The following is a 25718-nucleotide window of genomic DNA, read 5'->3' on the forward strand; positions in this document are numbered from 1 at the left end:
TGCTTTGTCTTTTTATGCATTTGTTGATTATATAAATCTACTGTATGTACTGGTCCTTTAAGTGGAGGTGGCAACTATGTTATTCTATAGAGTCACAAAGATAAATAGATTCTGTAATGTAATATGGAAGAAAGGTTGGACCAGACTAGATAGAAGTTTACTGAATCTAGTCATCTACTGGTGTGCTCTTGAGATAAGGTTATGTTGCTTATTTAATGTTCTGCTAACGTTCTCCTGATTTATGCTTATTTTGTACCACTTCTTTCACATTAAAAACTTTGAATCAACATCAATTTATAGTTGATATGACAAATGAATGCTAATACATCAGGTATTTAGTTAGGTGATTACTACCTCTAGACTGTAGTCGTGACGGTGGGGCCATTAATCTTGGCTGAGAAAGTCCAGATCTGAAAACGGACCTCCTCTTCTCGATTTGACTTGTAGATGAGCTGCGTATTTTAGGTGAAGAAAATCTGAAATCCAAAAAACAGCTTCTTAAAGTAACGCACTGCTTTGTGTGTCCATATATAAATTATCAGGAATTCTCCTAGTGTTTTTATTATCCGTTAATGGTATAGTGCATAAAGCTCCCAGAAAAAACAAAATAGACTAGATGTAATAAACATGGGAAAGGCTAGTGCAAAAATAATCATATATTAAAGAGAAATTGATCTTTTTTTTGGTCACTCACCTTTTAGATGATGAGACACAACGTGGAGATCTGGATGAGGTGGAAATGGTTGTGGGATCTGCTACAGGAATATGCTTAGCCTCTGACAACATCTCTTGCATGAGACTTAAAGCATCAGAGACTCTGTTGCTGTGATGTTCAGCCAATAAAGTTCTGTTGGAGAACAGTGTTATACGGAGAAAAAAGGAAACACGTGATTTAGATAGGAAAATATGAAGGTGGTTCTAAGTACTGGATGTCATTGTAACATTGTGGGATACTTCCAGCACTGCCTTTAGTTTCATTACTTTCAATTTCAGCACTGATAATAGGTAGTACGGACACAAAATATTATTATTTTTTAAAATATCTTGGATTTTTTTCAGCAGGAATTGGCTGTCTTTATTTTATCCCTCCCTCTCTAGTGACTCTTGTGTGGAAAGATCCACATCTTGGGTATTCATTATCCCATACGTCACTAGCTCATGGACTCTTGTTAATTACATGAAAGAAAACATAATTTATGTAAGAACTTACCTGATAAATTCATTTCTTTCATATTAACAAGAGTCCATGAGCTAGTGACGTATGGGATATACATTCCTACCAGGAGGGGCAAAGTTTCCCAAACCTTAAAATGCCTATAAATACACCCCTCACCACACCCACAAATCAGTTTAACGAATAGCCAAGAAGTGGGGTGATAAGAAAAAAGTGCGAAGCATATAAAATAAGGAATTGGAATAATTGTGCTTTATACAAAAAAATCATAACCACCACAAAAAAGGGTGGGCCTCATGGACTCTTGTTAATATGAAAGAAATGAATTTATCAGGTAAGTTCTTACATAAATTATGTTTTCTTTCATGTAATTAACAAGAGTCCATGAGCTAGTGACGTATGGGATAATGAATACCCAAGATGTGGATCTTTCCACACAAGAGTCACTAGAGAGGGAGGGATAAAATAAAGACAGCCAATTCCTGCTGAAAAAAATCCACACCCAAAATAAAGTTTAATGAAAAACATAAGCAGAAGATTCAAACCGAAACCACTGCCTGAAGTACCTTTCTACCAAAAACTGCTTCAGAAGAAGAGAATACATCAAAATGGTAGAATTTAGTAAAAGTATGCAAAGAGGACCAAGTCGCTGCTTTGCAAATCTGATCAACTGAAGCTTCATTCCTAAACGCCCAGGAAGTAGAAACTGACCTAGTAGAATGAGCTGTAATCCTCTGAGGCGGAGTCTTACCCGATTTAACATAGGCAAGATGAATTAAAGATTTCAACCAGGATGCCAAAGAAATGGCAGAAGCTTTCTGGCCTTTTCTAGAACCAGAAAAGATGACAAATAGACTAGAAGTCTTTCGGAAAGATTTAGTAGCTTCAACATAATATTTCAAAGCTCTAACAACATCCAAAGAATGTAACGATTTCTCCTTAGAATTCTTAGGATTAGGACATAATGAAGGAACCACGATTTCTCTACTAATGTTGTTGGAATTCACAACCTTAGGTAAAAATTGAAAAGAAGTTCGCAACACCGCCTTATCCTGATGAAAAATCAGAAAAGGAGACTCACAAGAAAGAGCAGATAATTCAGAAACTCTTCTGGCAGAAGAGATGGCCAAAAGGAACAAAACTTTCCAAGAAAGCAATTTAATGTCCAATGAATGCATAGGTTCAAACGGAGGAGCTTGAAGAGCTCCCAGAACCAAATTCAAACTCCATGGAGGAGAAATTGACTTAATGACAGGTTTTATACGAACCAAAGCTTGTACAAAACAATGAATATCAGGAAGAATAGCAATCTTTCTGTGAAAAAGAACAGAAAGAGCAGAGATTTGTCCTTTCAAGGAACTTGCGGACAAACCCTTATCTAAACCATTCTGAAGAAATTGTAATATTCTCGGAATTCTAAAAGAATACCAAGAAAAATGATGAGTAAGACACCAAGAAATATAAGTCTTCCAGACTCTATAATATATCTCTCTAGATACAGATTTACGAGCCTGTAACATAGTATCAATCACAGAGTCAGAGAAACCTCTTTGACTAAGAATCAAGCGTTCAATCTCCATACCTTTAAATTTAAGGATTTCAGATCCGGATGGAAAAAAGGACCTTGCGACAGAAGGTCTGGTCTTAACGGAAGAGTCCATGGTTGGCAAGATGCCATCCGGACAAGATCCACATACCAAAACCTGTGAGGCCATGCCGGAGCTATTAGCAGAACAAACGAGCATTCCCTCAGAATCTTGGAGATTACTCTTGGAAGAAGAACTAGAGGCGGAAAGATATAGGCAGGATGATACTTCCAAGGAAGTGATAATGCATCCACTGCCTCCGCCTGAGGATCCCGGGATCTGGACAGATACCTGGGAAGTTTCTTGTTTAGATGAGAGGCCATCAGATCTATCTCTGGAAGCCCCCACATTTGAACAATCTGAAGAAATACCTCTGGGTGAAGAGACCATTCGCCCGGATGCAACGTTTGGCGACTGAGATAATCCGCTTCCCAATTGTCTACACCTGGGATATGAACCGCAGAGATTAGACAGGAGCTGGATTCCGCCCAAACCAAAATTCGAGATACTTCTTTCATAGCCAGAGGACTGTGAGTCCCTCCTTGATGATTGATGTATGCCACAGTTGTGACATTGTCTGTCTGAAAACAAATGAACGATTCTCTCTTCAGAAGAGGCCAAAACTGAAGAGCTCTGAAAATTGCACGGAGTTCCAAAATATTGATTGGTAATCTCACCTCCTGAGATTCCCAAACTCCCTGTGCCGTCAGAGATCCCCACACAGCTCCCCAACCTGTGAGACTTGCATCTGTTGAAATTACAGTCCAGGTCGGAAGAACAAAAGAAGCCCCCTGAATTAAACGATGGTGATCTGTCCACCACGTTAGAGAGTGTCGAACAATCGGTTTTAAAGATATTAATTGAGATATCTTCGTGTAATCCCTGCACCATTGGTTCAGCATACAGAGCTGAAGAGGTCGCATGTGAAAACGAGCAAAGGGGATCGCGTCCGATGCAGCAGTCATAAGACCTAGAATTTCCATGCATAAGGCTACCGAAGGGAATGATTGTGACTGAAGGTTTCGACAAGCTGTAATCAATTTTAGACATCTCTTGTCTGTTAAAGACAGAGTCATGGACACTGAATCTATCTGGAAACCCAGAAAGGTTACCCTTGTTTGAGGAATCAAAGAACTTTTTGGTAAATTGATCCTCCAACCATGATCTTGAAGAAACAACACAAGTCGATTCGTATGAGACTCTGCTAAATGTAAAGACTGAGCAAGTACCAAGATATCGTCCAAATAAGGAAATACCACAATACCCTGTTCTCTGATTACAGTCAGAAGGGCACCGAGAATCTTTGTGAAAATTCTTGGAGCTGTAGCAAGGCCAAACGGTAGAGCCACAAATTGGTAATGCTTGTCTAGAAAAGAGAATCTCAGGAACTGAAAATGATCTGGATGAATCGGAATATGCAGATATGCATCCTGTAAATCTATTGTGGACATATAATTCCCTTGCTGAACAAAAGGCAATATAGTCCTTACAGTTACCATCTTGAACGTTGGTATCCTTACATAACGATTCAATAATTTTAGATCCAGAACTGGTCTGAAGGAATTCTCCTTCTTTGGTACAATGAAGAGATTTGAATAAAACCCCATCCCCTGTTCCGGAACTGGAACTGGCATAATTACTCCAGCCAACTCTAGATCTGAAACACAATTCAGAAATGCTTGAGCTTTCACTGGATTTACTGGGACACGGGAAAGAAAAAATCTCTTTGCAGGAGGTCTCATCTTGAAACCAATTCTGTACCCTTCTGAAACAATGCTCTGAATCCAAAGATTGTGAACAGAATTGATCCAAATTTCTTTGAAAAAACGTAACCTGCCCCCTACCAGCTGAACTGGAATGAGGGCCGTACCTTCATGTGAACTTAGAAGCAGGCTTTGCCTTTCTAGCAGGCTTGGAATTATTCCAGACTGGAGATGGTTTCCAAACTGAAACTGCTCCTGAGGACGAAGGATCAGGCTTTTGTTCTTTGTTGAAACGAAAGGAACGAAAACGATTGTTAGCCCTGTTTTTACCTTTAGATTTTTTATCCTGTGGTAAAAAAGTTCCTTTCCCACCAGTAACAGTTGAAATAATAGAATCCAACTGAGAACCAAATAATTTGTTTCCCTGGAAAGAAATGGAAAGTAGAGTTGATTTAGAAGCCATATCAGCATTCCAAGTTTTAAGCCATAAAGCTCTTCTGGCTAAGATAGCTAGAGACATAAACCTAACATCAACTCTAATAATATCAAAAATGGCATCACAGATAAAATTATTAGCATGCTGAAGAAGAATAATAATATCATGAGAATCACGATTTGCTACTTGTTGCGCTAGGGTTTCCAACCAAAAAGTTGAAGCTGCAGCAACATCAGCCAATGATATAGCAGGTCTAAGAAGATTACCTGAACACAGATAAGCTTTTCTTAGAAAGGATTCAATTTTTCTATCTAAAGGATCCTTAAACGAGGTACCATCTGACGTAGGAATGGTAGTACGTTTAGCAAGGGTAAAAATAGCCCCATCAACTTTAGGGATTTTGTCCCAAAATTCTAACCTGTCAGGCGGAACAGGATATAATTGCTTAAAACGTTTAGAAGGAGTAAATGAATTACCCAATTTATCCCATTCTTTGGAAATCACTGCAGAAATAGCATTAGGAACAGGAAAAACTTCTGGAATAACCGCAGGAGCTTTAAAAACCTTATCCAAACGTATAGAATTAGTATCAAGAGGACTAGAATCCTCTATTTCTAAAGCAATTAGTACTTCTTTAAGTAAAGAGCGAATAAATTCCATCTTAAATAAATATGAAGATTTATCAGCATCAATCTCTGAGATAGAATCCTCTGAACCAGAAGAGTCCAAAGAATCAGAATGATGGTGTTCATTTAAAAATTCATCTGTAGAGAGAGAAGATTTAAAAGACATTTTACGTTTACTAGAAGGAGAAATAACAGACAAAGCCTTCTTTATGGATTCAGAAACAAAATCTCTTATGTTATCAGGAACATTCTGCACCTTAGATGTTGAGGGAACTGCAACAGGCAATGGTACATTACTAAAGGAAATATTATCTGCTTTAACAAGTTTGTCATGACAATTATTACAAACAACAGCTGGAGGAATAGCTACCAAAAATTTACAGCAGATACACTTAGCTTTGGTAGATCCAGCAGGCAGTGATTTTCCTGTAGTATCTTCTGGCTCAGATGCAACGTGAGACATCTTGCAATATGTAAGAGAAAAAACAACATATAAAGCAAAATAGATCAAATTCCTTATAAGACAGTTTCAGGAATGGGAAAGAATGCCAAATATCAAGCTTCTAGCAACCAGAAGCAAATGAAAAATGAGACTGAAATAATGTGGAGACAAAAGCGACGCCCATATTTTTTAGCGCCAAATAAGACGCCCACATTATTTGGCGCCTAAATGCTTTTGGCGCCAAAAATGACGCCACATCCGGAACGCCGACATCTTTGGCGCAAAATAACGTCAAAAAATGACGTAACTTCCGGCGACACGTATGACGCCGGAAACGGAAAAGAATTTTTGCGCCAAAAAAGTCCGCGCCAAGAATGACGCAATAAAATGAAGCATTTTCAGCCCCCGCGAGCCTAACAGCCCACAGGGAAAAAAGTCAAATTTTTGAGGTAAGAAAAATATGATAATTCAATGCATAATCCCAAATATGAAACTGACTGTCTGAAAATAAGGAAAGTTGAACATTCTGAGTCAAGGCAAATAAATGTTTGAATACATATATTTAGAACTTTATAAATAAAGTGCCCAACCATAGCTTAGAGTGTCACAGAAAATAAGACTTACTTACCCCAGGACACTCATCTACATGTTTGTAGAAAGCCAAACCAGTACTGAAACGAGAATCAGTAGAGGTAATGGTAAATATAAGAGTATATCGTCGATCTGAAAAGGGAGGTAAGAGATGAATCTCTACGACCGATAACAGAGAACCTTATGAAATAGACCCCGTAGAAGGAGATCACTGCATTCAATAGGCAATACTCTCTTCACATCCCTCTGACATTCACTGCACGCTGAGAGGAAAACCGGGCTCCAACTTGCTGCGGAGCGCATATCAACGTAGAATCTAGCACAAACTTACTTCACCACCTCCCTTGGAGGCAAAGTTTGTAAAAACTGATTTGTGGGTGTGGTGAGGGGTGTATTTATAGGCATTTTAAGGTTTGGGAAACTTTGCCCCTCCTGGTAGGAATGTATATCCCATACGTCACTAGCTCATGGACTCTTGTTAATTACATGAAAGAAAAGACAGACAATAATCAAACTTCATATAAGATCATGTGGGTCAACACAGAAAGTAAAGAATATCATTTTTAAATACGAGTTTTAAATGAAGCTATGTATAAATGTACAAAACCTAGCACAATATCACTGCAATCTGTATCAGTAGTTTGACACACATTCTACTATAACATTATGTACATAACAAGTGGATAAAGTAACTATTAATAGAGGGAGAGTTAAAGGTCTTGGGCTGGGACACATCATGATCTTTAAGAAAGTATGTGGCCCCAAAACTTTGGACTTTAGTGTCCTTTAAATTTAAGAAATTATGAAACAGCATTAAGCAAACGATGATAAAATTGATAAAGTAGAAAAGTATAGCGACTTACTTATCTTTTTCATTTTTCACTCTCTGGCTCCGCATTATTGTTTTTGAGGACATGGACGAGTTCTACGCAAAAAAAAATAATTTCGAAAATATTTCTAAAACAATAATACACTTTACTTCACAAACAAGCAATCAATACTCATCTTATTTAGAAGCATTGAATTTGTATTTTTTTTAATATAATTTTTGGTCTGGCTCCTAGAGTTTTGAGAAATTTGCCCCGACCTAGATTCACTAATACTGGAATGACTGCATCAGTATATAAAGCCAACTCACTAAAGCATGGAGAGGCCAGTGAGTATTGGTGAAAGGCTGCCTGGATAACAGTAGAAGTCAGCCCAATCTGAACAAATTTAGAGGAGTATAGAAGGGAAAGAAACAACACATAATGACAGAGAGACAAAATGAAGAGGGAGAGACTGGCTGTATATCTGTGTGTGGGAGTTTTAGTAATACTTCTGTTGTAACTCATTGCTCTTTATTACAGTGACACCTAGATCACATCTCACAAGAATACGTAATGCTAAACTACACGTGTGCATGAATGAACTAGTAATGAGATCTTTCTTACTGCATTCTGATTGGGCTGAAAAGGATTATGTTCCATCTCTCTCAGTTCCTCCATCTTTTTTTTGTGTTCTGCAAGTTTTTCTCTCTGCTTCCTTTTCATCCACATCTGCAACTCCATCCTGTCCTTTTCAGATCTTTTTCTAGCATGCTTCAAAGGAAGCTTGTTCAGTCTCTCCCTGTAAGAACAGACATGATTATTATCTTATCACTTTCTCCTTAAGCATCAGCCATTAATATTCCTATTATTATAATGCAATCTGCATCATTTTATTCACTTACATAGTTTAGGCTTTTTACAAAAGTAATGTCAGAAAGACGCACATTTTTAAGCAGTAACTTTTTCAGGTTTTAAGATAAAAGACAAATCCATAGTACTCAATGATCAATGTCAAATTCCACACAATCTTCTTTACCTAGACAATGTTTTAGCCTGAGATTCAGTCAAACCAAGTTCTGAGGCAGAAATTCCTCCATCCATGAGGTCTCCTAAGATATCTGCAATATCGCTCAGTCCTGTTATGTGAAACGGGTCGTCAAGGAGGCTGTTTAATGAAAGTAGCAGATTCATTAAAAATGACTCTGTTTTCATTTCAGAAGTGAACAAAGTCTCCATTTAAAGGGACATTATACTGTAAAATGTATCTTGCCTTTAACGTGTTCCCAATAAACTATTTTATTTGATGGAGTGTATTACATTGTTTGCAAATTGCTGATTACCTTTATTTTGTAATCTGAAATAACGTTTTTTGTCTGTTGAAACCACTACCTATGCTGAAAATTTCAATACTGTAGTATTGGCTTTCAAAAAGCAGCAGCAGCAGCAGCAGCAGCAGAAATCACCTGAGTGATTAAAGTAGTAAAAGAGCCCAGTCCATTTAATAGGTGTCTCTGTAGCAGCTCTGAATACAATAAACTCATATCAGCTGCTTGCTTAACTGCATTGTCCCTTTAAATCATGCTCCAGTGACTGGACATGCTCACATATTAAGGTATATATAAACAGGCTCACACTTTATTGTAATAGTGCCGGTTATTTTGAAAACTAAAGAGTAACTCTCACACACAAAGGTAAGATGCCTGTGCATAATCTGAAAAGCAAATGTATGCTCACAAGTAAATGTATGAAAAAGTGCTATGCTCATGCTGTAATTTATTGCAAATTCAAGGCAAGAATAAAGAGTTGCGCCCAAAGGTAAATAACAGATGCTCTAAGTAATAACAAGGTGCGCTCAGATATAGTAACAAAGACCCATGCATAATAGATATGTTACTGTAACAATACAAAGGCGTGGAACACAGATCTATACTCACACAGTGATGGAAGAATGATGAGGAATGATGAAAAGTTATTTTAATAATAGAAATTAATGCTCACAAAGTAACATAAGGAAATTAGTTTTTTTTACAACAATGTAAATACTACAGAGGTAAGCGCACACAGTAATGTAAGAATGATGTGAAAAGCTTGTCAGTAAATGTAAATACTACAGAGGTAAGCTCACACAGTAATGTAAGAATTATGTGAAAAGCTTGTCAGTAAATGTAAATACCAGACAGGTAAGCTCACACAGTAATTTAAGAATGATGTAAAATGCTTATAAGTAAATATAAATACTACAGAGGTAAGCGCACACAGTAATGTAAGAATGATGTGAAAAGCTTGTCAGTAAATGTAAATACTACAGAGGTAAACTCACACAGTAATGTAAGAATGATGTGAAAAGCTTGTCAGTAAATGTAAATACTACAGAGGTAAGCTCACACAGTAATGTAAGAATTATGTAAAAAGCTTGTCAGTAAATGTAAATACCAGACAGGTAAGCTCACACAGTAATGTAAGAATTATGTGAAAAGCTTGTCAGTAAATATAAATACTACAGAGGTAAGCTCACACAGTAATGTAAGAATGATGTGAAAAGCTTGTCAGTAAATATAAATACTACAGAGGTAAGCTCACACAGTAATGTAAGAATGATGTGAAAAGCTTGTCAGTAAATGTAAATACTACAGAGGAAAGCTCACACAGTAATGTAAGAATGATGTGAAAAGCTTGTCAGTAAATGTAAATACTACAGAGGTAAGCTCACACAGTAATGTAAGAATGATGTAAAAAGCTTGTCAGTAAATATAAATACTACAGAGGTAAGCTCACACAGTAATGTAAGAATTATGTAAAAAGCTTATAAGTAAATGTAAATACTACAGAGGTAAGCTCACACAGTAATGTAAGAATGACGTAAACTGCTTATAACTAAATATAAATACTACAGAGGTAAGCTCACACAGTAATGTAAGAATGACGTAAACTGCTTATAAGTAAATATAAATACTACAGAGGTAAGCTCACACAGTAATGTAAGAATGATGTAAAAAGCTTGTCAGTAAATGTAAATACTACAGAGGTAAGCTTACACAGTAATGTAAGAATGATGTGAAAAGCTTGTCAGTAAATGTAAATACTACAGAGGTAAGCTCACACAGTAATGTAAGAATGATGTGAAAAGCTTGTCAGTAAATGTAAATACTACAGAGGGAAGCTCACACAGTAATGTAAGAATGATGTAAAATGCTTTTAAGTAAATATAAATACTACAGACGTAAGCTCACACAGTAATGTAAGAATGACGTAAACTGCTTATAAGTAAATATAAATACTACAGAGGTAAGCTCACACAGTAATGTAAGAATGACGTAAACTGCTTATAAGTAAATATAAATACTACAGACGTAAGCTCACACAGTAATGTAAGAATGATGTTAAAAGCTTGTCAGTAAATGTAAATACTACAGAGGTAAGCTCACACAGTAATGTAAGAATGATGTAAAATGCTTATAAGTAAATATAAATACTACAGACGTAAGCTCACACAGTAATGTAAGAATGATGTAAAATGCTTATAAGTAAATATAAATACTACAGACGTAAGCTCACACAGTAATGTAAGAATGATGTAAAATGCTTATAAGTAAATATAAATACTACAGAGGTAAGCTCACACAGTAATGTAAGAATGATGTTAAAAGCTTGTCAGTAAATGTAAATACTACAGAGGTAAGCTCAAACAGTAATGTAAGAATGATGTAAAATGATTATAGCAATGTAAATACTACAGAGGTAAGCTCACACAGTAATGTAAGAATGATGTAAAATGATTATAGCAATGTAAATACTACAGAGGTAAGCTCACACAGTAATGTAAGAATGATGTAAAATGATTATAGCAATGTAAATACTACAGAGGTAAGCTCACACAGTAATGTAAGAATTATGTAAAATGATTAAAGCAATGTAAATACTACAGAGGTAAGCTCACACAGTAATGTAAGAATGATTTAAAATATAAGTAAATGTGAATACTACAGAGGTAAGCTCACACAGTAAAGTAAGAATAACGTAAAATATAAGTAAATGTAAATACAGGTGGCCCTCGTTTTACAATGGTTCAATTTACACCGTTTCAGAATAACAACCTTTTTTTCCAGTCATGTGACTGCTATTGAAAAGCATTGAGAAGCAGTGCATTTATTAAAATAGCCAGTAGGTGGAACTGTCCGCTTGTGTTGCAGCAAAGCCAAGCAAGCTGAAATTAATCATTTTAACCAGAACTGAGCTATTGAGCAGATTTCAAAGGAACAAGATCTTCCTGTCTATAAATCAGTCCAAATTGAAATGCATAGAAATAACTGTTTGCAGAAAAATGCAAGTGAAGTCTGTGTTGTGTGATTATTTTGTTAGGTTTATAATGCTGTTTAGCAAATGTTTTTGTTAATTTAACTTAGTTTAATTATATATTATGTGTTGTGTGATTATTTTATTAGGTTTATAATGCTGTTTAGCATTTAAAGTCTTCATTTCAAAGCTTTAAAAATAATGTATTAGGTGTTACTTATGACAATTTTGAGAGGGGACTGGAACCTAACTCCCTCACTTCCCATTGACTTACATTATAAACTGGGTTTCAATTTACAACGGTTTCGATTTACAACCATTCCTTCTGGAACCTAACCCTGGCGTAAACTAAGGGCTACCTGTACTACAGAATTAAGCTCACACAGTACTGTAAGAATGACGTAAACTGCTTATAAGTAAATATAAATACTACAGAGGTAAGCTCACACAGTAATGTAAGAATGATGTAAAAAGCTTGTCAGTAAATGTAAATACTACAGAGGTAAGCTCACACAGTACTGTAAGAATAATGTAAAATATAAGTAAATGTAAATACTACAGAGGTAAGCTCACACAGTAATGTAAGAATTATGTGAAAAGCTTGTCAGTAAATGTAAATAATACAGAGGTAAGCTCACACAGTACTGTAAGAATAATGTAAAATATAAGTACATGTAAATACTACAGAGGTAAGCTCACACAGTAATGTAAGAATGATGTAAAAAGCTTGTCAGTAAATGTAAATACTACAGATATAAGCTCACACAGTACTGTAAGAATGATGTAAAATGCTTATAAGTAAATATAAATACTAAAGAGGTAAGCTCACACAGTACTGTAAGAATGATGTAAAAAGCTTGTCAGTAAATATAAATACTACAGAGGTAAGCTCACACAGTAATGTAAGAATTATGTAAAAAGCTTATAAGTAAATGTAAATACTACAGAGGTAAGCTCACACAGTAATGTAAGAATTATGTAAAAAGCTTATAAGTAAATGTAAATACTACAGAGGTAAGCTCACACAGTAATGTAAGAATGACGTAAATTGCTTATAAGTAAATATAAATACTACAGAGGTAAGCTCACACAGTAATGTAAGAATGATGTAAAAAACACAATTTATGCTTACCTGATAAATTTATTTCTCTTGTGGTGTATCCAGTCCACGGATCATCCATTACTTGTGGGATATTCTCATTCCCAACAGGAAGTTGCAAGAGAACACCAACAGCAGAGCTGTTATATATATATATATATATATCCTCCCTTAACTGCCATATCCAGTCATTCGACCGAAAACAAGCCGAGAAAGGAGAAACCATAGGGTGCAGTGGTGACTGTAGTTTAAATTTAAAAATTACCTGCCTTAAAATGACAGGGCGGGCCGTGGACTGGATACACCACAAGAGAAATAAATTTATCAGGTAAGCATAAATTGTGTTTTCTCTTGTAAGGTGTATCCAGTCCACGGATCATCCATTACTTGTGGGATACCAATACCAAAGCTAAAGTACACGGATGACGGAGGGACAAGGCAGGTACTTAAACGGAAGGTACCACTGCCTGTAAAACCTTTCTCCCAAAAATAGCCTCCGAAGAAGCAAAAGTATCAAATTTGTAGAATTTTGAAAAAGTATGAAGCGAAGACCAAGTCGCCGCCTTGCAAATCTGTTCAACAGAAGCCTCATTTTTAAAGGCCCAAGTGGAAGCCACAGCTCTAGTAGAATTAGCTGTAATCCTTTCAGGAGGCTGCTGTCCAGCAGTCTCATAGGCTAAGCGGATTATGCTTCTTAGCCAAAAAGAAAGAGAGGTTGCCGAAGCCTTTTGACTTCTCCTCTGTCCAGAGTAGACAACAAACAAAGCAGATGTTTGACGAAAATCTTTAGTAGCTTGTAAGTAAAACTTTAAAGCACGAACCACGTCCAGATTGTGTAATAGACGTTCCTTCTTTGAAGAAGGATTAGGACACAAGGATGGAACAACAATCTCTTGATTGATATTCTTGTTAGATACCACCTTAGGTAAAAACCCAGGTTTGGTACGCAGGACTACCTTATCCGTATGGAAAATCAGATAAGGAGAATCACATTGTAAGGCAGATAATTCGGAGACTCTACGAGCCGAGGAAATAGCTACCAAAAAAAGAACTTTCCAAGATAAAAGTTTGATATCTATGGAATGAAGAGGTTCAAACGGAACTCCTTGAAGAACCTTAAGAACCAAATTTAAGCTCCATGGCGGAGCAACCGGTTTAAACACAGGCTTGATTCTAACTAAAGCCTGACAAAATGCCTGAACGCCTGGAACATCTGCCAGACGCTTGTGCAAAAGAATAGACAGAGCCGAAATCTGTCCCTTTAAGGAAACTAGCTGACAATCCTTTTTCCAAACCCTCTTGGAGAAACGATAATATCCTGGGAATCCTGACCTTACTCCATAAGTAACCCTTGGATTCACACCAATAAAGATATTTACGCCATATCTTATGGTAAATTTTCCTGGTGACAGGCTTTCGTGCCTGTATTAAGGTATCAATGACTGACTCGGAGAAGCCACGCTTTGATAAAATCAAGCGTTCAATCTCCAGGCAGTCAGTCTCAGAGAAATTAGATTTGGATGGTTGAAAGGACCCTGAAGTAGAAGGTCCTGTCTCAGAGGCAGAGTCCATGGTGGAAAGGATGACATGTCCACCAGATCTGCATACCAGGTCCTGCGTGGCCACGCAGGCGCTATCAAAATCCCTGATGCTCTCTCCTGCTTGATCTTGGCAATCAGTCGAGGGAGCAGAGGAAACGGTGGAAACACATAAGCCAGGTTGAAAGACCAGGGCGCTGCTAGAGCATCTATCAACGTCGCCTTGGGATCCCTGGACCTGGATCCGTAACAAGGAAGCTTGGCGTTCTGGCGAGACGCCATGAGATCCAGTTCTGGTTTGCCCCAACGATGAATCAGTTGTGCAAACACCTCCGGATGGAGTTCCCACTCCCCCGGATGAAAAGTGTGACGACTTAGAAAATCCGCCTCCCAGTTCTCTACACCTGGGATATGGATAGCTGATAGGTGGCAAGAGTGAATCTCTGCCCAGCGAATTATCTTTGAAACTTCTAACATCGCTAGGGAACTTCTTGTTCCCCCTTGATGGTTGACGTAAGCCACAGTCGTGATGTTGTCCGACTGAAATCTGATGTACCTCCGAGTTGCTAACTGAGGCCAAGCCTGAAGAGCATTGAATATCGCTCTCGGTTACAGAATATTTATTGGAAGGAGTGTCTCCTCCTGAGTTCACGATCCCTGAGCCTTCAGGGAGTTCCAGACTGCACCCCAACCTAGAAGGCTGGCATCTTTTGTTACAATTGTCCAATCTGGCCTGCGAAAGGTCATACCTTTGGACAGATGGACCCGAGATAGCCACCAGAGAAGAGAATCCCTGGTCTCTTGATCCAGATGTAGTAGAGGGGACAAAACTGTGTAATCCCCGTTCCACTGACTGAGCATGCATGTCCATTGCCGCTACCATTAAGCCGATTACTTCCATGCACTGAGCCACCGAAGGGCGCGGAATGGAATGAAGAACACGGCAGGAAGTTAGAAGCTTTGATAACCTGGACTCCGTCAGGTAAATTTTCATTTCTACAGAATCTATCAGAGTAGGAAGGAAACTCTTGTGAGTGGGGATAGAGAACTCTTTTCCTTGTTCACTTTCCATCCATGCGACCTCAGAAATGCCAGTACTACGTCCGTATGAGACTTGGCAATTTGGAAGTTTGACGCCTGTATCAGGATGTCGTCTAAATAAGGGGCCACTGCTATGCCCCACGGCCTTAGGACCGCCAGAAGCGACCCCAGAACCTTCGTAAAAATTCTTGGGGCTGTAGCTAATCCAAAGGGAAGAGCTACAAACTGGTAATGCCTGTCTAGAAAGGCAAACCTGAGAAACCGATGATGATCTTTGTGTATCGGAATGTGAAGATAAGCATCCTTTAAATCCACTGTAGTCATATATTGACCCTCCTGGATCATAGGTAGGATGGTTCGAATAGTTTCCATCTTGAATGATGGAACTCTGAGGAATTTGTTTAAGATCTTTAGATCCAAAATTGGTCTGAAGGTTCCCTCTTTTTTGGGAACCACAAACAGATTTGAGTAAAAACCCTGTCCCTGTTCCTCCTTTGGAACTGGATGGATCACTACCATAACTAGGAGGTCTCGAACACAGTGTAAGAATGCCTCTCTCTTTATCTGGTTTGCAGATAATTGTGAAAGGTGAAATCTCCCTTTTGGGGGGGAAGCTTTGAAGTCCAGAAGATATCCCTGGGATATAATTTCCAACGCCCAGGGATCCTGGACAAAAGAGTTAAAGTCTGCCCCTACTAGATCCGTTACCGGATAGGGGGCCGTTCTTTCATGCTGTCTTAGAGGCAGAAGCAGGCTTTTTGGCCTGCTTACCTTTGTTCCAGGTCTGGTTAGGTCTCCAGACCGTCTTGGACTGAGCAAAAGTTCCCTCTTGTTTTGCATTAGAGGAAGTTGATGCCGCACCTGCCTTGAAGTTTCGAAAGGCACAAAAATTAGACTGTTTGGCCCTTGATTTGGACCTGTCCTGAGGAAGGGCATGACCTTTTCCTCCAGTTATATCAGCAATAATCTCCTTCAAACCAGGCCCGAATAGGGTCTGCCCCTTGAAGGGAATGTTAAGCAGCTTAGATTTTGAAGTCACGTCAGCTGACCATGATTTAAGCCATAGTGCCCTGCGCGCCTGTATAGCAAAACCAGAATTCTTAGCCGTTAGTTTAGTCAAATGAACAATGGCATCAAAAACAAAAGAATTGGCTAGCTTAAGTGCTCTAAGTTCATCCAATGGAGTCGCTACCTGTAAAGCCTCTTCCAGAGACTCACACCAGAACGACGCAAAATAGGAGGGGGAGAGAACGGCACACCTGGTCTATCCCATTCCTTATTAATAATTTCTGTAAACCTTTTAGGTATTGGAAAAACATCAGTACACACCGGCACTGCATAGTATTTATCCAGTCTACACAATTTCTCTGGCACTGCAATTGTATCGCAGTCATTCAGAGCAGCTAAAACCTCCCTGAGCAACACGCGGAGGTGTTCAAGCTTAAATTTAAATGTAGAAATATCAGAATCAGGTTGCATCATCTTTCCTGAGTCAGAAACATCACCCACAGACTGAAGCTCTCCTTCCTCAGCTTCTGCATATTGTGAGGCAGTATCAGACATGGTTCTTAAAGCGTCAGTATGCTCTGCATTTCGTCTAACCCCAAAGCTATCTCGCTTACCTCTAAATTCAGGTAGTCTGGCTAATACCGCTGACAGTGTATTATCCATGACTGCCGCCATGTCTTGTAAAGTAAACGCTATGGGCGCCCTAGATGTACTTGCCGCCATTTTAGCGTGAGTCCCTTGAGCGGGAGTCAAAGGATCTGACACGTGGGAAGAGTTAGTCGGCATAACTTCCCCCTCGTCAGATTCCTCTGGTGATAAATTTTTTAAAGACAGTATATGATCTTTATTGCTTAAAGTGAAATCAGTACATTTGGTACACATTCTAAGAGGGGGTTCCACCATGGCTTTTAAACATAATGAACAAGGAGTTTCCTCTATGTCAGACATGTTTGTACAGACTAGCAATGAGACTAGCAAGCTTGGAAAACACTTTAAATCAAGTTAACAAGCAAATATAAAAAACGGTACTGTGCCTTTAAGAGAAACAAATTTTGTCAAAATTTTAAAAACAGTGAAAAAAGGCACTAAATCAAACGAAATTTTTACAGTGTATGTAATAAGCTAACAGAGCATTGCACCCACTTGCAAATGGATGATTAACCCCTTAGTTCAAAAAACATAATTTATGCTTACCTGATAAATTTATTTCTCTTGTAGTGTATCCAGTCCACGGATCATCCATTACTTATGGGATATATTCTCCTTCCCAACAGGAAGTTGCAAGAGTCCACCCACAGCAAAGCTGCTATATAGCTCCTCCCCTAACTGCCATTACCAGTCATTCGACCGAAAACATGCAGAGAAAGGAAAACCATAGGGTGCAGTGGTGACTGTAGTTTAATGGAAAAATTACCTGCCTTAAAGTGACAGGGCGGACCGTGGACTGGATACACTACAAGAGAAATAAATTTATCAGGTAAGCATAAATTATGTTTTCTCTTGTTAAGTGTATCCAGTCCACGGATCATCCATTACTTATGGGATACCAATACCAAAGCTAAAGTACACGGATGATGGGAGGGACAAGGCAGGTACTTAAACGGAAGTTACCACTGCCTGTAAAAAACCCTTTCTCCCAAAAATAGCCTCCGAAGAAGCAAGGTATCAAATTTGTTAAATTTGAAAAAGTATGAAACGCAGACCAAGACTCCGTCTTGTAATCTGTTCAACAGAAGCCACATTTAAAAAAGGCCCAAGTGAAAACCACAGCTCTAGTAGAATGAGCTGTAATCCCTTCAGGAGGCTGCTGTCCAGCAGTCTCATAAGCTAAATGAATTATGCTTTTTAACCAAAAAGACAGAGAGGTTGCTGAAGTCCTTTGACCTCTCCTCTGTCCAGAATAGACAACAAACAAGGTGAATGTTTGATGAAAATCTGTAGTAGCTTGTAAGTAAAACTTTAAAACACGAACCACGTCCAAATTGTGTAATAGACGTTCCTTCTTTGAAGAAGGATTAGGATACAAGAATGGAACAACAATCTCTTGAGTGATATTCTTGTTAGATACCACCTTAGGTAAAAACCCAGGTTGGTACACAGGACTACCTTATCCGTACGGAGAACCAGATAAGGAGAATCACATTGCAACGCAGATAACTCGGAGACTCTATGAGCCGAGGAAATAGCTACCAAAAAGGAACTTTCCAAGATAGAAGTTTGATATCTATGGAATGAAAAGGTTCAAATGGAACTCCTTGAAGAACCTTAAGAACCAGCTTTAAGCTCCATGGCGGAGCAACATTTTTAACCACAGGCTTGGTTCTAACCAAAGCCTGACCAAATGCCTGAACGTCTAGAATACCTGCCAGACGCTTGTGCAAAAGAATAGACAGAGTAGAAATCTGTCCTTTTAAAGAACTAGCTGACAACCCTTTTCTCAAAATCATCTTGGAGAAAAGATAATATCCTGGGAATCCAGACTTTACTCCATGAGTAACCCTTGGATTCATAACAATAAGATATCTTATGTTAAATTTTCCTAGAGACAGGCTTTTATGCCTGTATTAAGGTATCAATTACTGACTCGGAGAAGCCATGCTTTGATAACATCAAGCGTTCTGTCTCCAGGCAGTCCATCTCAGATTAGTTATATTTAGATGGTTGAAAAGACCCTGAGGTAGAGGGTCCTGTCTCAGAAGCAGAGACCGTGGTGGAAAGGATGACATGTCCACCAGATCTGCATACCAGGTCCTGCGTGGCCACGCAGGCGCTGTCAAAAGCACCAAAGCACTCTCCTGCTTGATCTTGTGCAAACCCCTCCGGAGGGAATTCCCACTCCCCCGGATGAAAAGTCTGACGACTTAGAAAATCTGCCTCCCAGTTCTCAACACCTGGGATAGGGATAGCTTTTAGACAAGAGTGAGTCTCTGTCCAGTGAATTATTTTAAGACTTCTAACATTGCTAGGGAACTTCTGTTCCCCCTTGATGGTTGATGTAAGCCACAGTCGTGATATTGTCCGACTGAAATATGATGTACCTCAGAGTTGCTAACTGAGGCCAAGTCTGAAGAGCATGGAATATCGCTCCCAGTTCCAGAATATTCATTAGAAGGAGGGTCTCCTCCTGAGTCCACTATCCCTGAGCCTTCAGGGAGCTCCAGACTGTATCCCAACCTAAAAGGCTGGCATCTGTTGTAACAATTGTCCCATCTGACCTGCGGAAGGTCATACCCTTGGACAGATGGACCCGAGATAGTCACCAGAGAAGAGAATCTCTGGTTTCTTGGTCCGGATTTAACAGGAGAACAAATCTGTGTAATCCCCGTTCCTCTGGCTGAGCATGCATAGTTGCAGTGGTCTGAAATGTAGGCGTGCAAACGGTACTATGTCCCTTGCCGCTACCATTAAGCCGATTACATTCATGTACTGAGCCACCAAAGGGTGCGGATGGAATGAAGAACACGGCAGAAATTTAGAAACTTTGACAACCTGGACTCCGTCAGGTAAATTTTAATTTCTACAAAATCTATCAGAATCCCTAGGAGGGAAACCCTTGATATTGGGGATAGAGAACTCTTTCCTTGTTCACTTTCCACCCATGCGATCTCAGAAATGCCAGTACTACGTCCGTATGAGACTTGGCAACTTGGATGTTTGACGCCTGTATCAGGATGTCGTCTAAATAAGGGGCCACTTCTATGCCCCGCGGCCTAAGGACCGCCAAAGTGACCCCAGAACCTCCATAAAGATTCTAGGGGCTGTAGTTAACCCAAAGGAAAGAGCTACAAACTGGTAATGCCTGTCTAGAAAGGCAAACCTGAAAAACCGATGGTGATCTTTATGCATCGTAATGTGAGGATAAGCATCCTTCAAATCCATTGTAGTCCTCTATTGACTTTCCTGGATCATAGTTAAGATGGTACGAATAGTTTCCATCTTAAATGATAGAATTCTAAAGAATTTGTTTAAGATCTTTTAGATCCAAAATAGGTCTGAAGGTTTCCTTTCCTTGGGAACCACAAACCGATTTGAGGAAAACTGTGTCCCTGTTCCTCTATTGGAACTGAATGGGTCACGTACACAATGCAAGAATGTCTCTTTCTTTATCTGGTTTGCAGATAAATGTGAAAGGCAAAAACTCCCCTTTTTTGGGGGGGAAAGCTTTGAAATCCAGAAGATATCTCTGGGGTATAATTGCCAATGCCCAGGGATCCTGGGCATCTCTTGCCCACGCCTGGGCGAAGAATGAAGTCTGCCCCCTATAGGATCCGTTACCAGATAGGGGTCCGTTCCTCATGCTGTTTTAGAGGCAGCAGCAGGCTCCTTGACCTGCTTATCTTTGTTCCAGGTCCGGTTGTCTCCAGACCGCCTTGGACTGAGCAAAAGTTCCCTCTTATTTTGCCTTAGAGGAAGTTGATGCCACACCTGCCTTGAATTTTCGAAAGGCACGAAAATTAGGCCTTTTTTGTCCCTTGATTTGGACCTGTCCTGAGGAAGGGCATGATCTTTTCCTCCAGTGATATAAGTAATAATCTCCTTCAAACTAGGCCTGAATAGGGTCTGCCCCTTGAAGGGAAGTTAAGTAGCTTATTTATTAAAGTCACGACAGCTGACCATGATATAAGCCATAGCGCTCTGCGCGCCAGTATAGTAAAAAACAGAATTCTTAGCCGTTAGTCTAGTCAAAGGAACAAAGGCATCAGAAAACAAAGGAATTGGCTAGCTTAAGTGCTCTAAGCTTGTCAAATATATTCATCCAATGGAGCCTGTAAAGCCTCATCAAGAGACTCAAACCAGAACGCCGCAGCAGCAGTGACAGGAGCAATGCTTGCAAGGGGCTGCAGGATAAAACCTTGTTGAATAAACATTTTTTATCCATTGGATCTAAAAAAGCACAACAGTCCTCGCCAGAGGTAGTGGTACGCTTAGCTAGAGTAGAAACTCTTCTCTCCACCTTAGGAACTGTCTGCCATAAGTCCCGTGTGGTGGCAACTATTAGAAAACATTCTTCTAAAAAATAGGAGGGGAAGAGAACGGCACACCTGGTCTATCCCATTCCTTATGAAAAATTTTAGTAAACCTCTTTAGGTATTGGAAAAACATAAGTACACACCGGCACTGCATATTATTTATCCAGTCTACACAATTTCTCTGGCACTGCGATTGTACACATTCATTCAGAGCAGCTAAAGCCTCCCTGAGCAACAAGTGGAGGTTCTCAAGCATAAATTTTAAATGTAGAAATATCAGAATCAGGTTAAATCATCTTCCCTGAGTCACAAATATCACCCACAGACTAAGCATATTGTGAGGTAGTATCAGACATGGTTCTTAAAGCGTCTGTATGCTCTGTATCTACCCCCAGAGCTGTTTTGCTTTCCTTTAATTTCAGGTAGTCTGACTAATACTGCTGCCAGTGTATTATACACAACCTTTGCCATGTCTTGTAAAATAAACGCTATGGGCGCCATTGATATACTTGGCGCCATTTGAGCGTGAGTCCCTGGAGCGGGAGTCAAAGGGTCTGACACGTGGGGAGAGTTAGTCGGCATAACTTCCCCCTCGACAGAATCCTCTGGTAAAATAAACGCTATGGGTGCCCTTGATGTACTTGGCGCCATTTGAGCGTGAGTCCCTAAAGCGGGAGTCAAAGGGTCTGACACGTGGGGAGAGTTAGTCGGCATAACTTCCCCCTCGACAGAATCCTCTGGTGATAATGTTTTTAAATACAAAAAATGATCTTTATTGTTTAACATGAAATCAGTACATCTGGTACACATTCTAAAATGGGGTTGCACCATGGCTTTAAACATAATAAACACAGAGCCTCCTCTATGTTAGACATGTTAGAACTAATAAAGAGACTAGTAAGCTTGGAAAACACTTTAAATCAAGTTAACAAGCAAATATAACAAACGTTACTGTGCCTTTAAGAGAAACAAATTTTGTCAAAATTTGAAAAACAGTGAAAAAAGGCAGTAAATCAAACGAAATTTTTACAGTACATGTAATAAGTTAACAGAGCATTGCACCCACTTGCAAATGGATGATTAACCCCTTAATGCAAAAAACAGATTAAAAAAAAAAAAAAAAAAAACGACATTTTTTTAAACAGACACAACAAAACTGCCACAGCTGAGCTGTGGATTACCTTCCCTATAACTGTTTCTATGCAAAATTTAAGCCAGCCATGTGGAAAAATTAGGCCCCAATAAGTTTTATCACCAAACATATGTTAAAAAACGATTAAACATGCCAGCAAACGTTTTAAAACACATTCTTATAAGAGTATGTATGTCTATTAATAAGCCCGATCCAGTCGCTATCACTGCATTTAAGGCTTTACTTACATTACTTCGGTATCAGCAGTATTTTCTTAGTCAATTCCATTCCTTAGAAAAATATATTACTGCACATACCTTATTTGCAGGAAAACCTGCACGCCATTCCCCCTCTGAAGTAACTTACTCCTCAGAATGTGTGAGAACAGCAACTGGATCTTAGTTACGTCTGCTAAGATCATAGAAAAAACGCAGGCAGATTCTTCTTCCAAATACTGCCTGAGATAAACAGCACACTCCGGTGCCATTTAAAAATAACAAACTTTTGATTGAAGAAATAAACTAAGTATAAAAAACCACAGACGCTCACGACCTCCTATCTATGTTGAGACTTGCAAGAGAATGACTGGTAATGGCAGTTAGGGGAGGAGCTATATAGCAGCTTTGCTGTGGGTGGACTCTTGCAACTTCCTGTTGGGAAGGAGAATATATCCCATAAGTAATGGATGATCCGTGGACTGGATACACTTAACAAGAGAAAACAGATCAAAAAAACGATTTAGACGTTTTTTAACAGTCACAACAAACTGCCACAGCTCTGCTGTGGCCCTACCTTCCCCAATAAACAACTTTGGAAAGCCTTTGAGCCCTTTAGAGATGCCATTCAGGGGACTTCTGAGGGAAGCTGGATGTCTCCGTCTGTAATTTTAACTGTGCAAAAAAGCGCTAAAATAGGCCCCTCCCACTCATACAACAACAGTGGAAAGCCTCAGGAAACTGTTTCTAGGCAAAATTTAAGCCAGCCATGTGGAAAAACTAGGCCCCAATAAAGTTTTATCACCAAAGCATATATAACAACGCTTAAACATGCCAGCAAACGTTTTATATTGCAATTTTATAAGACTATTACCTCAGAGTAAGCATGATACCAGTCGCTATTAAATCACTGTATTCAGGCTTAACTTACATTAATCCGGTATCAGCAGCATTTTCCATCTCTAGAAAAAATTGTAACTGCACATACCTCATAGCAGAGTAACCTGCACGCCATTCTCCCGCTGAAGTTACCTCTCTCCTCAGACATATGTGAGAACAGCAATGGATCTTAGTTACAACCTGCAAAGATCATAGAAAGCTCAGGCAGATTCTTCTTCTATTTACTCCCTGGGATAAAATAGTACAACTCCGGTACCATTTAAAAATAACAAACTTTTGATTGAAGAAAAAAACTAACTATATTTCACCACTCTCTCTTACTACCTCCATGCTTGCTGAGAGTTGCAAGAGAATGACGGGATATGGAGGGGAGGAGCTATATAACAGCTCTGCTGTGGGTGTCCTCTTGCAACTTCCTGTTGGGAATGAGAATATCCCACAAGTAATGGATGATCAGTGGACTGGATACACCTTACAAGAGAAAGCTTGTCAGTAAATGTAAATACTACAGAGGTAAGCTCACACAGTAATGTAAGAATGATGTAAAATTCTTATAAGTAAATGTAAATACTACAGAGGTAAGCTCACACAGTAATGTAAGAATGACATAAACTGCTTATAAGTAAATATAAATACTACAGAGGTAACCTCACACAGTAATGTAAGAATGATGTAAAAAGCTTGTCAGTAAATGTAAATAATACAGAGGTAAGCTCACACAGTAATGTAAGAATGATGTAAAATGCTTATAAGTAAATATAAATACTACAGAGGTAAGCTCACACAGTAATGTAAGAATGATGTAAAAAGCTTATAAGTAAATGTAAATACTACAGAGGTAAGCTCACACAGTAATGTAAGAATGACGTAAACTGCTTATAACTAAATATAAATACTACAGAGGTAAGCTCACACAGTAATGTAAGAATGATGTAAAAAGCTTGTGAGTAAATATAAATACTACAGAGGTAAGCTCACACAGTAATGTACGAATGATGTAAAAAGCTTGTCAGTAAATGTAAATACTACAAAGGTAAGTTCACACAGTAATGTACGAATGATGTAAAAAGCTTGTCAGTAAATATAAATACTACAGAGGTAAGCTCACACAGTAATGTAAGAATGATGTAAAATGCTTATAAGTAAATATAAATACTACAGAGGTAAGCTCACACAGTAATGTAAGAATGATGTAAAATGCTTATAAGTAAATATAAATACTACAGAGGTAAGCTCACACAGTAATGTAGGAATTATGTAAAAAGCTTGTCAGTAAATGTAAATACTACAGAGGTAAGTTCACACAGTAATGTAAGAATTATATAAGACTGACTACAAACTTATAGGGATAAACAGAACGCAGAGACTTACCTTTTTCCCATGTTGTCATTTGCTGCAGAAGCTAAAACAAAATGAAGTTACATTAATATGGATAATGATTTCTGTTACTGACTAAATCATTTTTGCTAACGTGTTTGTGTTAAGATAAAACGGCATCACACCAGAGGTTTATATCTAGAGACATCTCTAAATTGCTCAGCAGGGAAACCTATTTGTACACTAGGCTGTTCAATGTGAAGTCCACAGAATGAGGACTTAAAAGGACAGTATACTGTAAAATAGTTTTTTCCTTAATGTGTTTCCATTTACTTTTTTTTACCAACTGCATAGTATAAAATGTATGAGAATTTGCTTTTTAAGGTTAATTTGTGTATATAAAAACAACCTAATAAAATGGGTTGAGCTTGTAGGTATAATCAGATCTCATTTATTTATCACCTTGTATACATATACTTGCTTCTTTATCTTATATCTGTCTGTAAACCAAAGACCAATACTTGGAGAGAACAATGGAAAATGAACATTTTATTACCTTATTTCTTCTATAACCCACTGGAGGGGTAATTTCTTCTGCTGGCTGTGTTTACTCAGCCTAGCTATAGCTTGGACCTAAGGCCAGAATCTTTCAGAATAGGTGTGGATACCACAGGCTAAATCAGCTATTTCAAATGCCAATATAAGGGTAAAGGAAATACTTGTAAACAATTTAATATACTCCAGCAAGTAAAATGGATCATTGGGAACAAATGAAAGGGGAGAACATTTTTTAATAAACTGTCCCTTTAAAGGAACCCAGTAACCACAATGAATCATG

The 25718-nt window shown here is 38.6% G+C and overlaps 1 protein-coding gene across 1 annotated transcript in view; it reads right to left on the reverse strand.

Annotated features, from left to right (window-relative positions):
- CPLANE1 (ciliogenesis and planar polarity effector complex subunit 1) overlaps positions 1 to 25718 on the reverse strand; it is a 319607-nt gene that overhangs the window by 51109 nt on the left and 242780 nt on the right. Inside the window, exons 46-51 of the mRNA XM_053699673.1 lie at positions 24935 to 24965; positions 8404 to 8532; positions 7992 to 8166; positions 7422 to 7483; positions 695 to 847; positions 355 to 476 (exon numbers count right to left, since the gene is read on the reverse strand). Of these exons, the coding sequence (XP_053555648.1) occupies positions 355 to 476; positions 695 to 847; positions 7422 to 7483; positions 7992 to 8166; positions 8404 to 8532; positions 24935 to 24965 (672 nt within the window). The remainder of the gene's footprint in view (positions 1 to 354; positions 477 to 694; positions 848 to 7421; positions 7484 to 7991; positions 8167 to 8403; positions 8533 to 24934; positions 24966 to 25718) is intronic.

The sequence above is a fragment of the Bombina bombina genome, chromosome 2, assembly GCF_027579735.1.
Source record: "Bombina bombina isolate aBomBom1 chromosome 2, aBomBom1.pri, whole genome shotgun sequence".
NCBI lineage: Eukaryota > Metazoa > Chordata > Amphibia > Anura > Bombinatoridae > Bombina > Bombina bombina.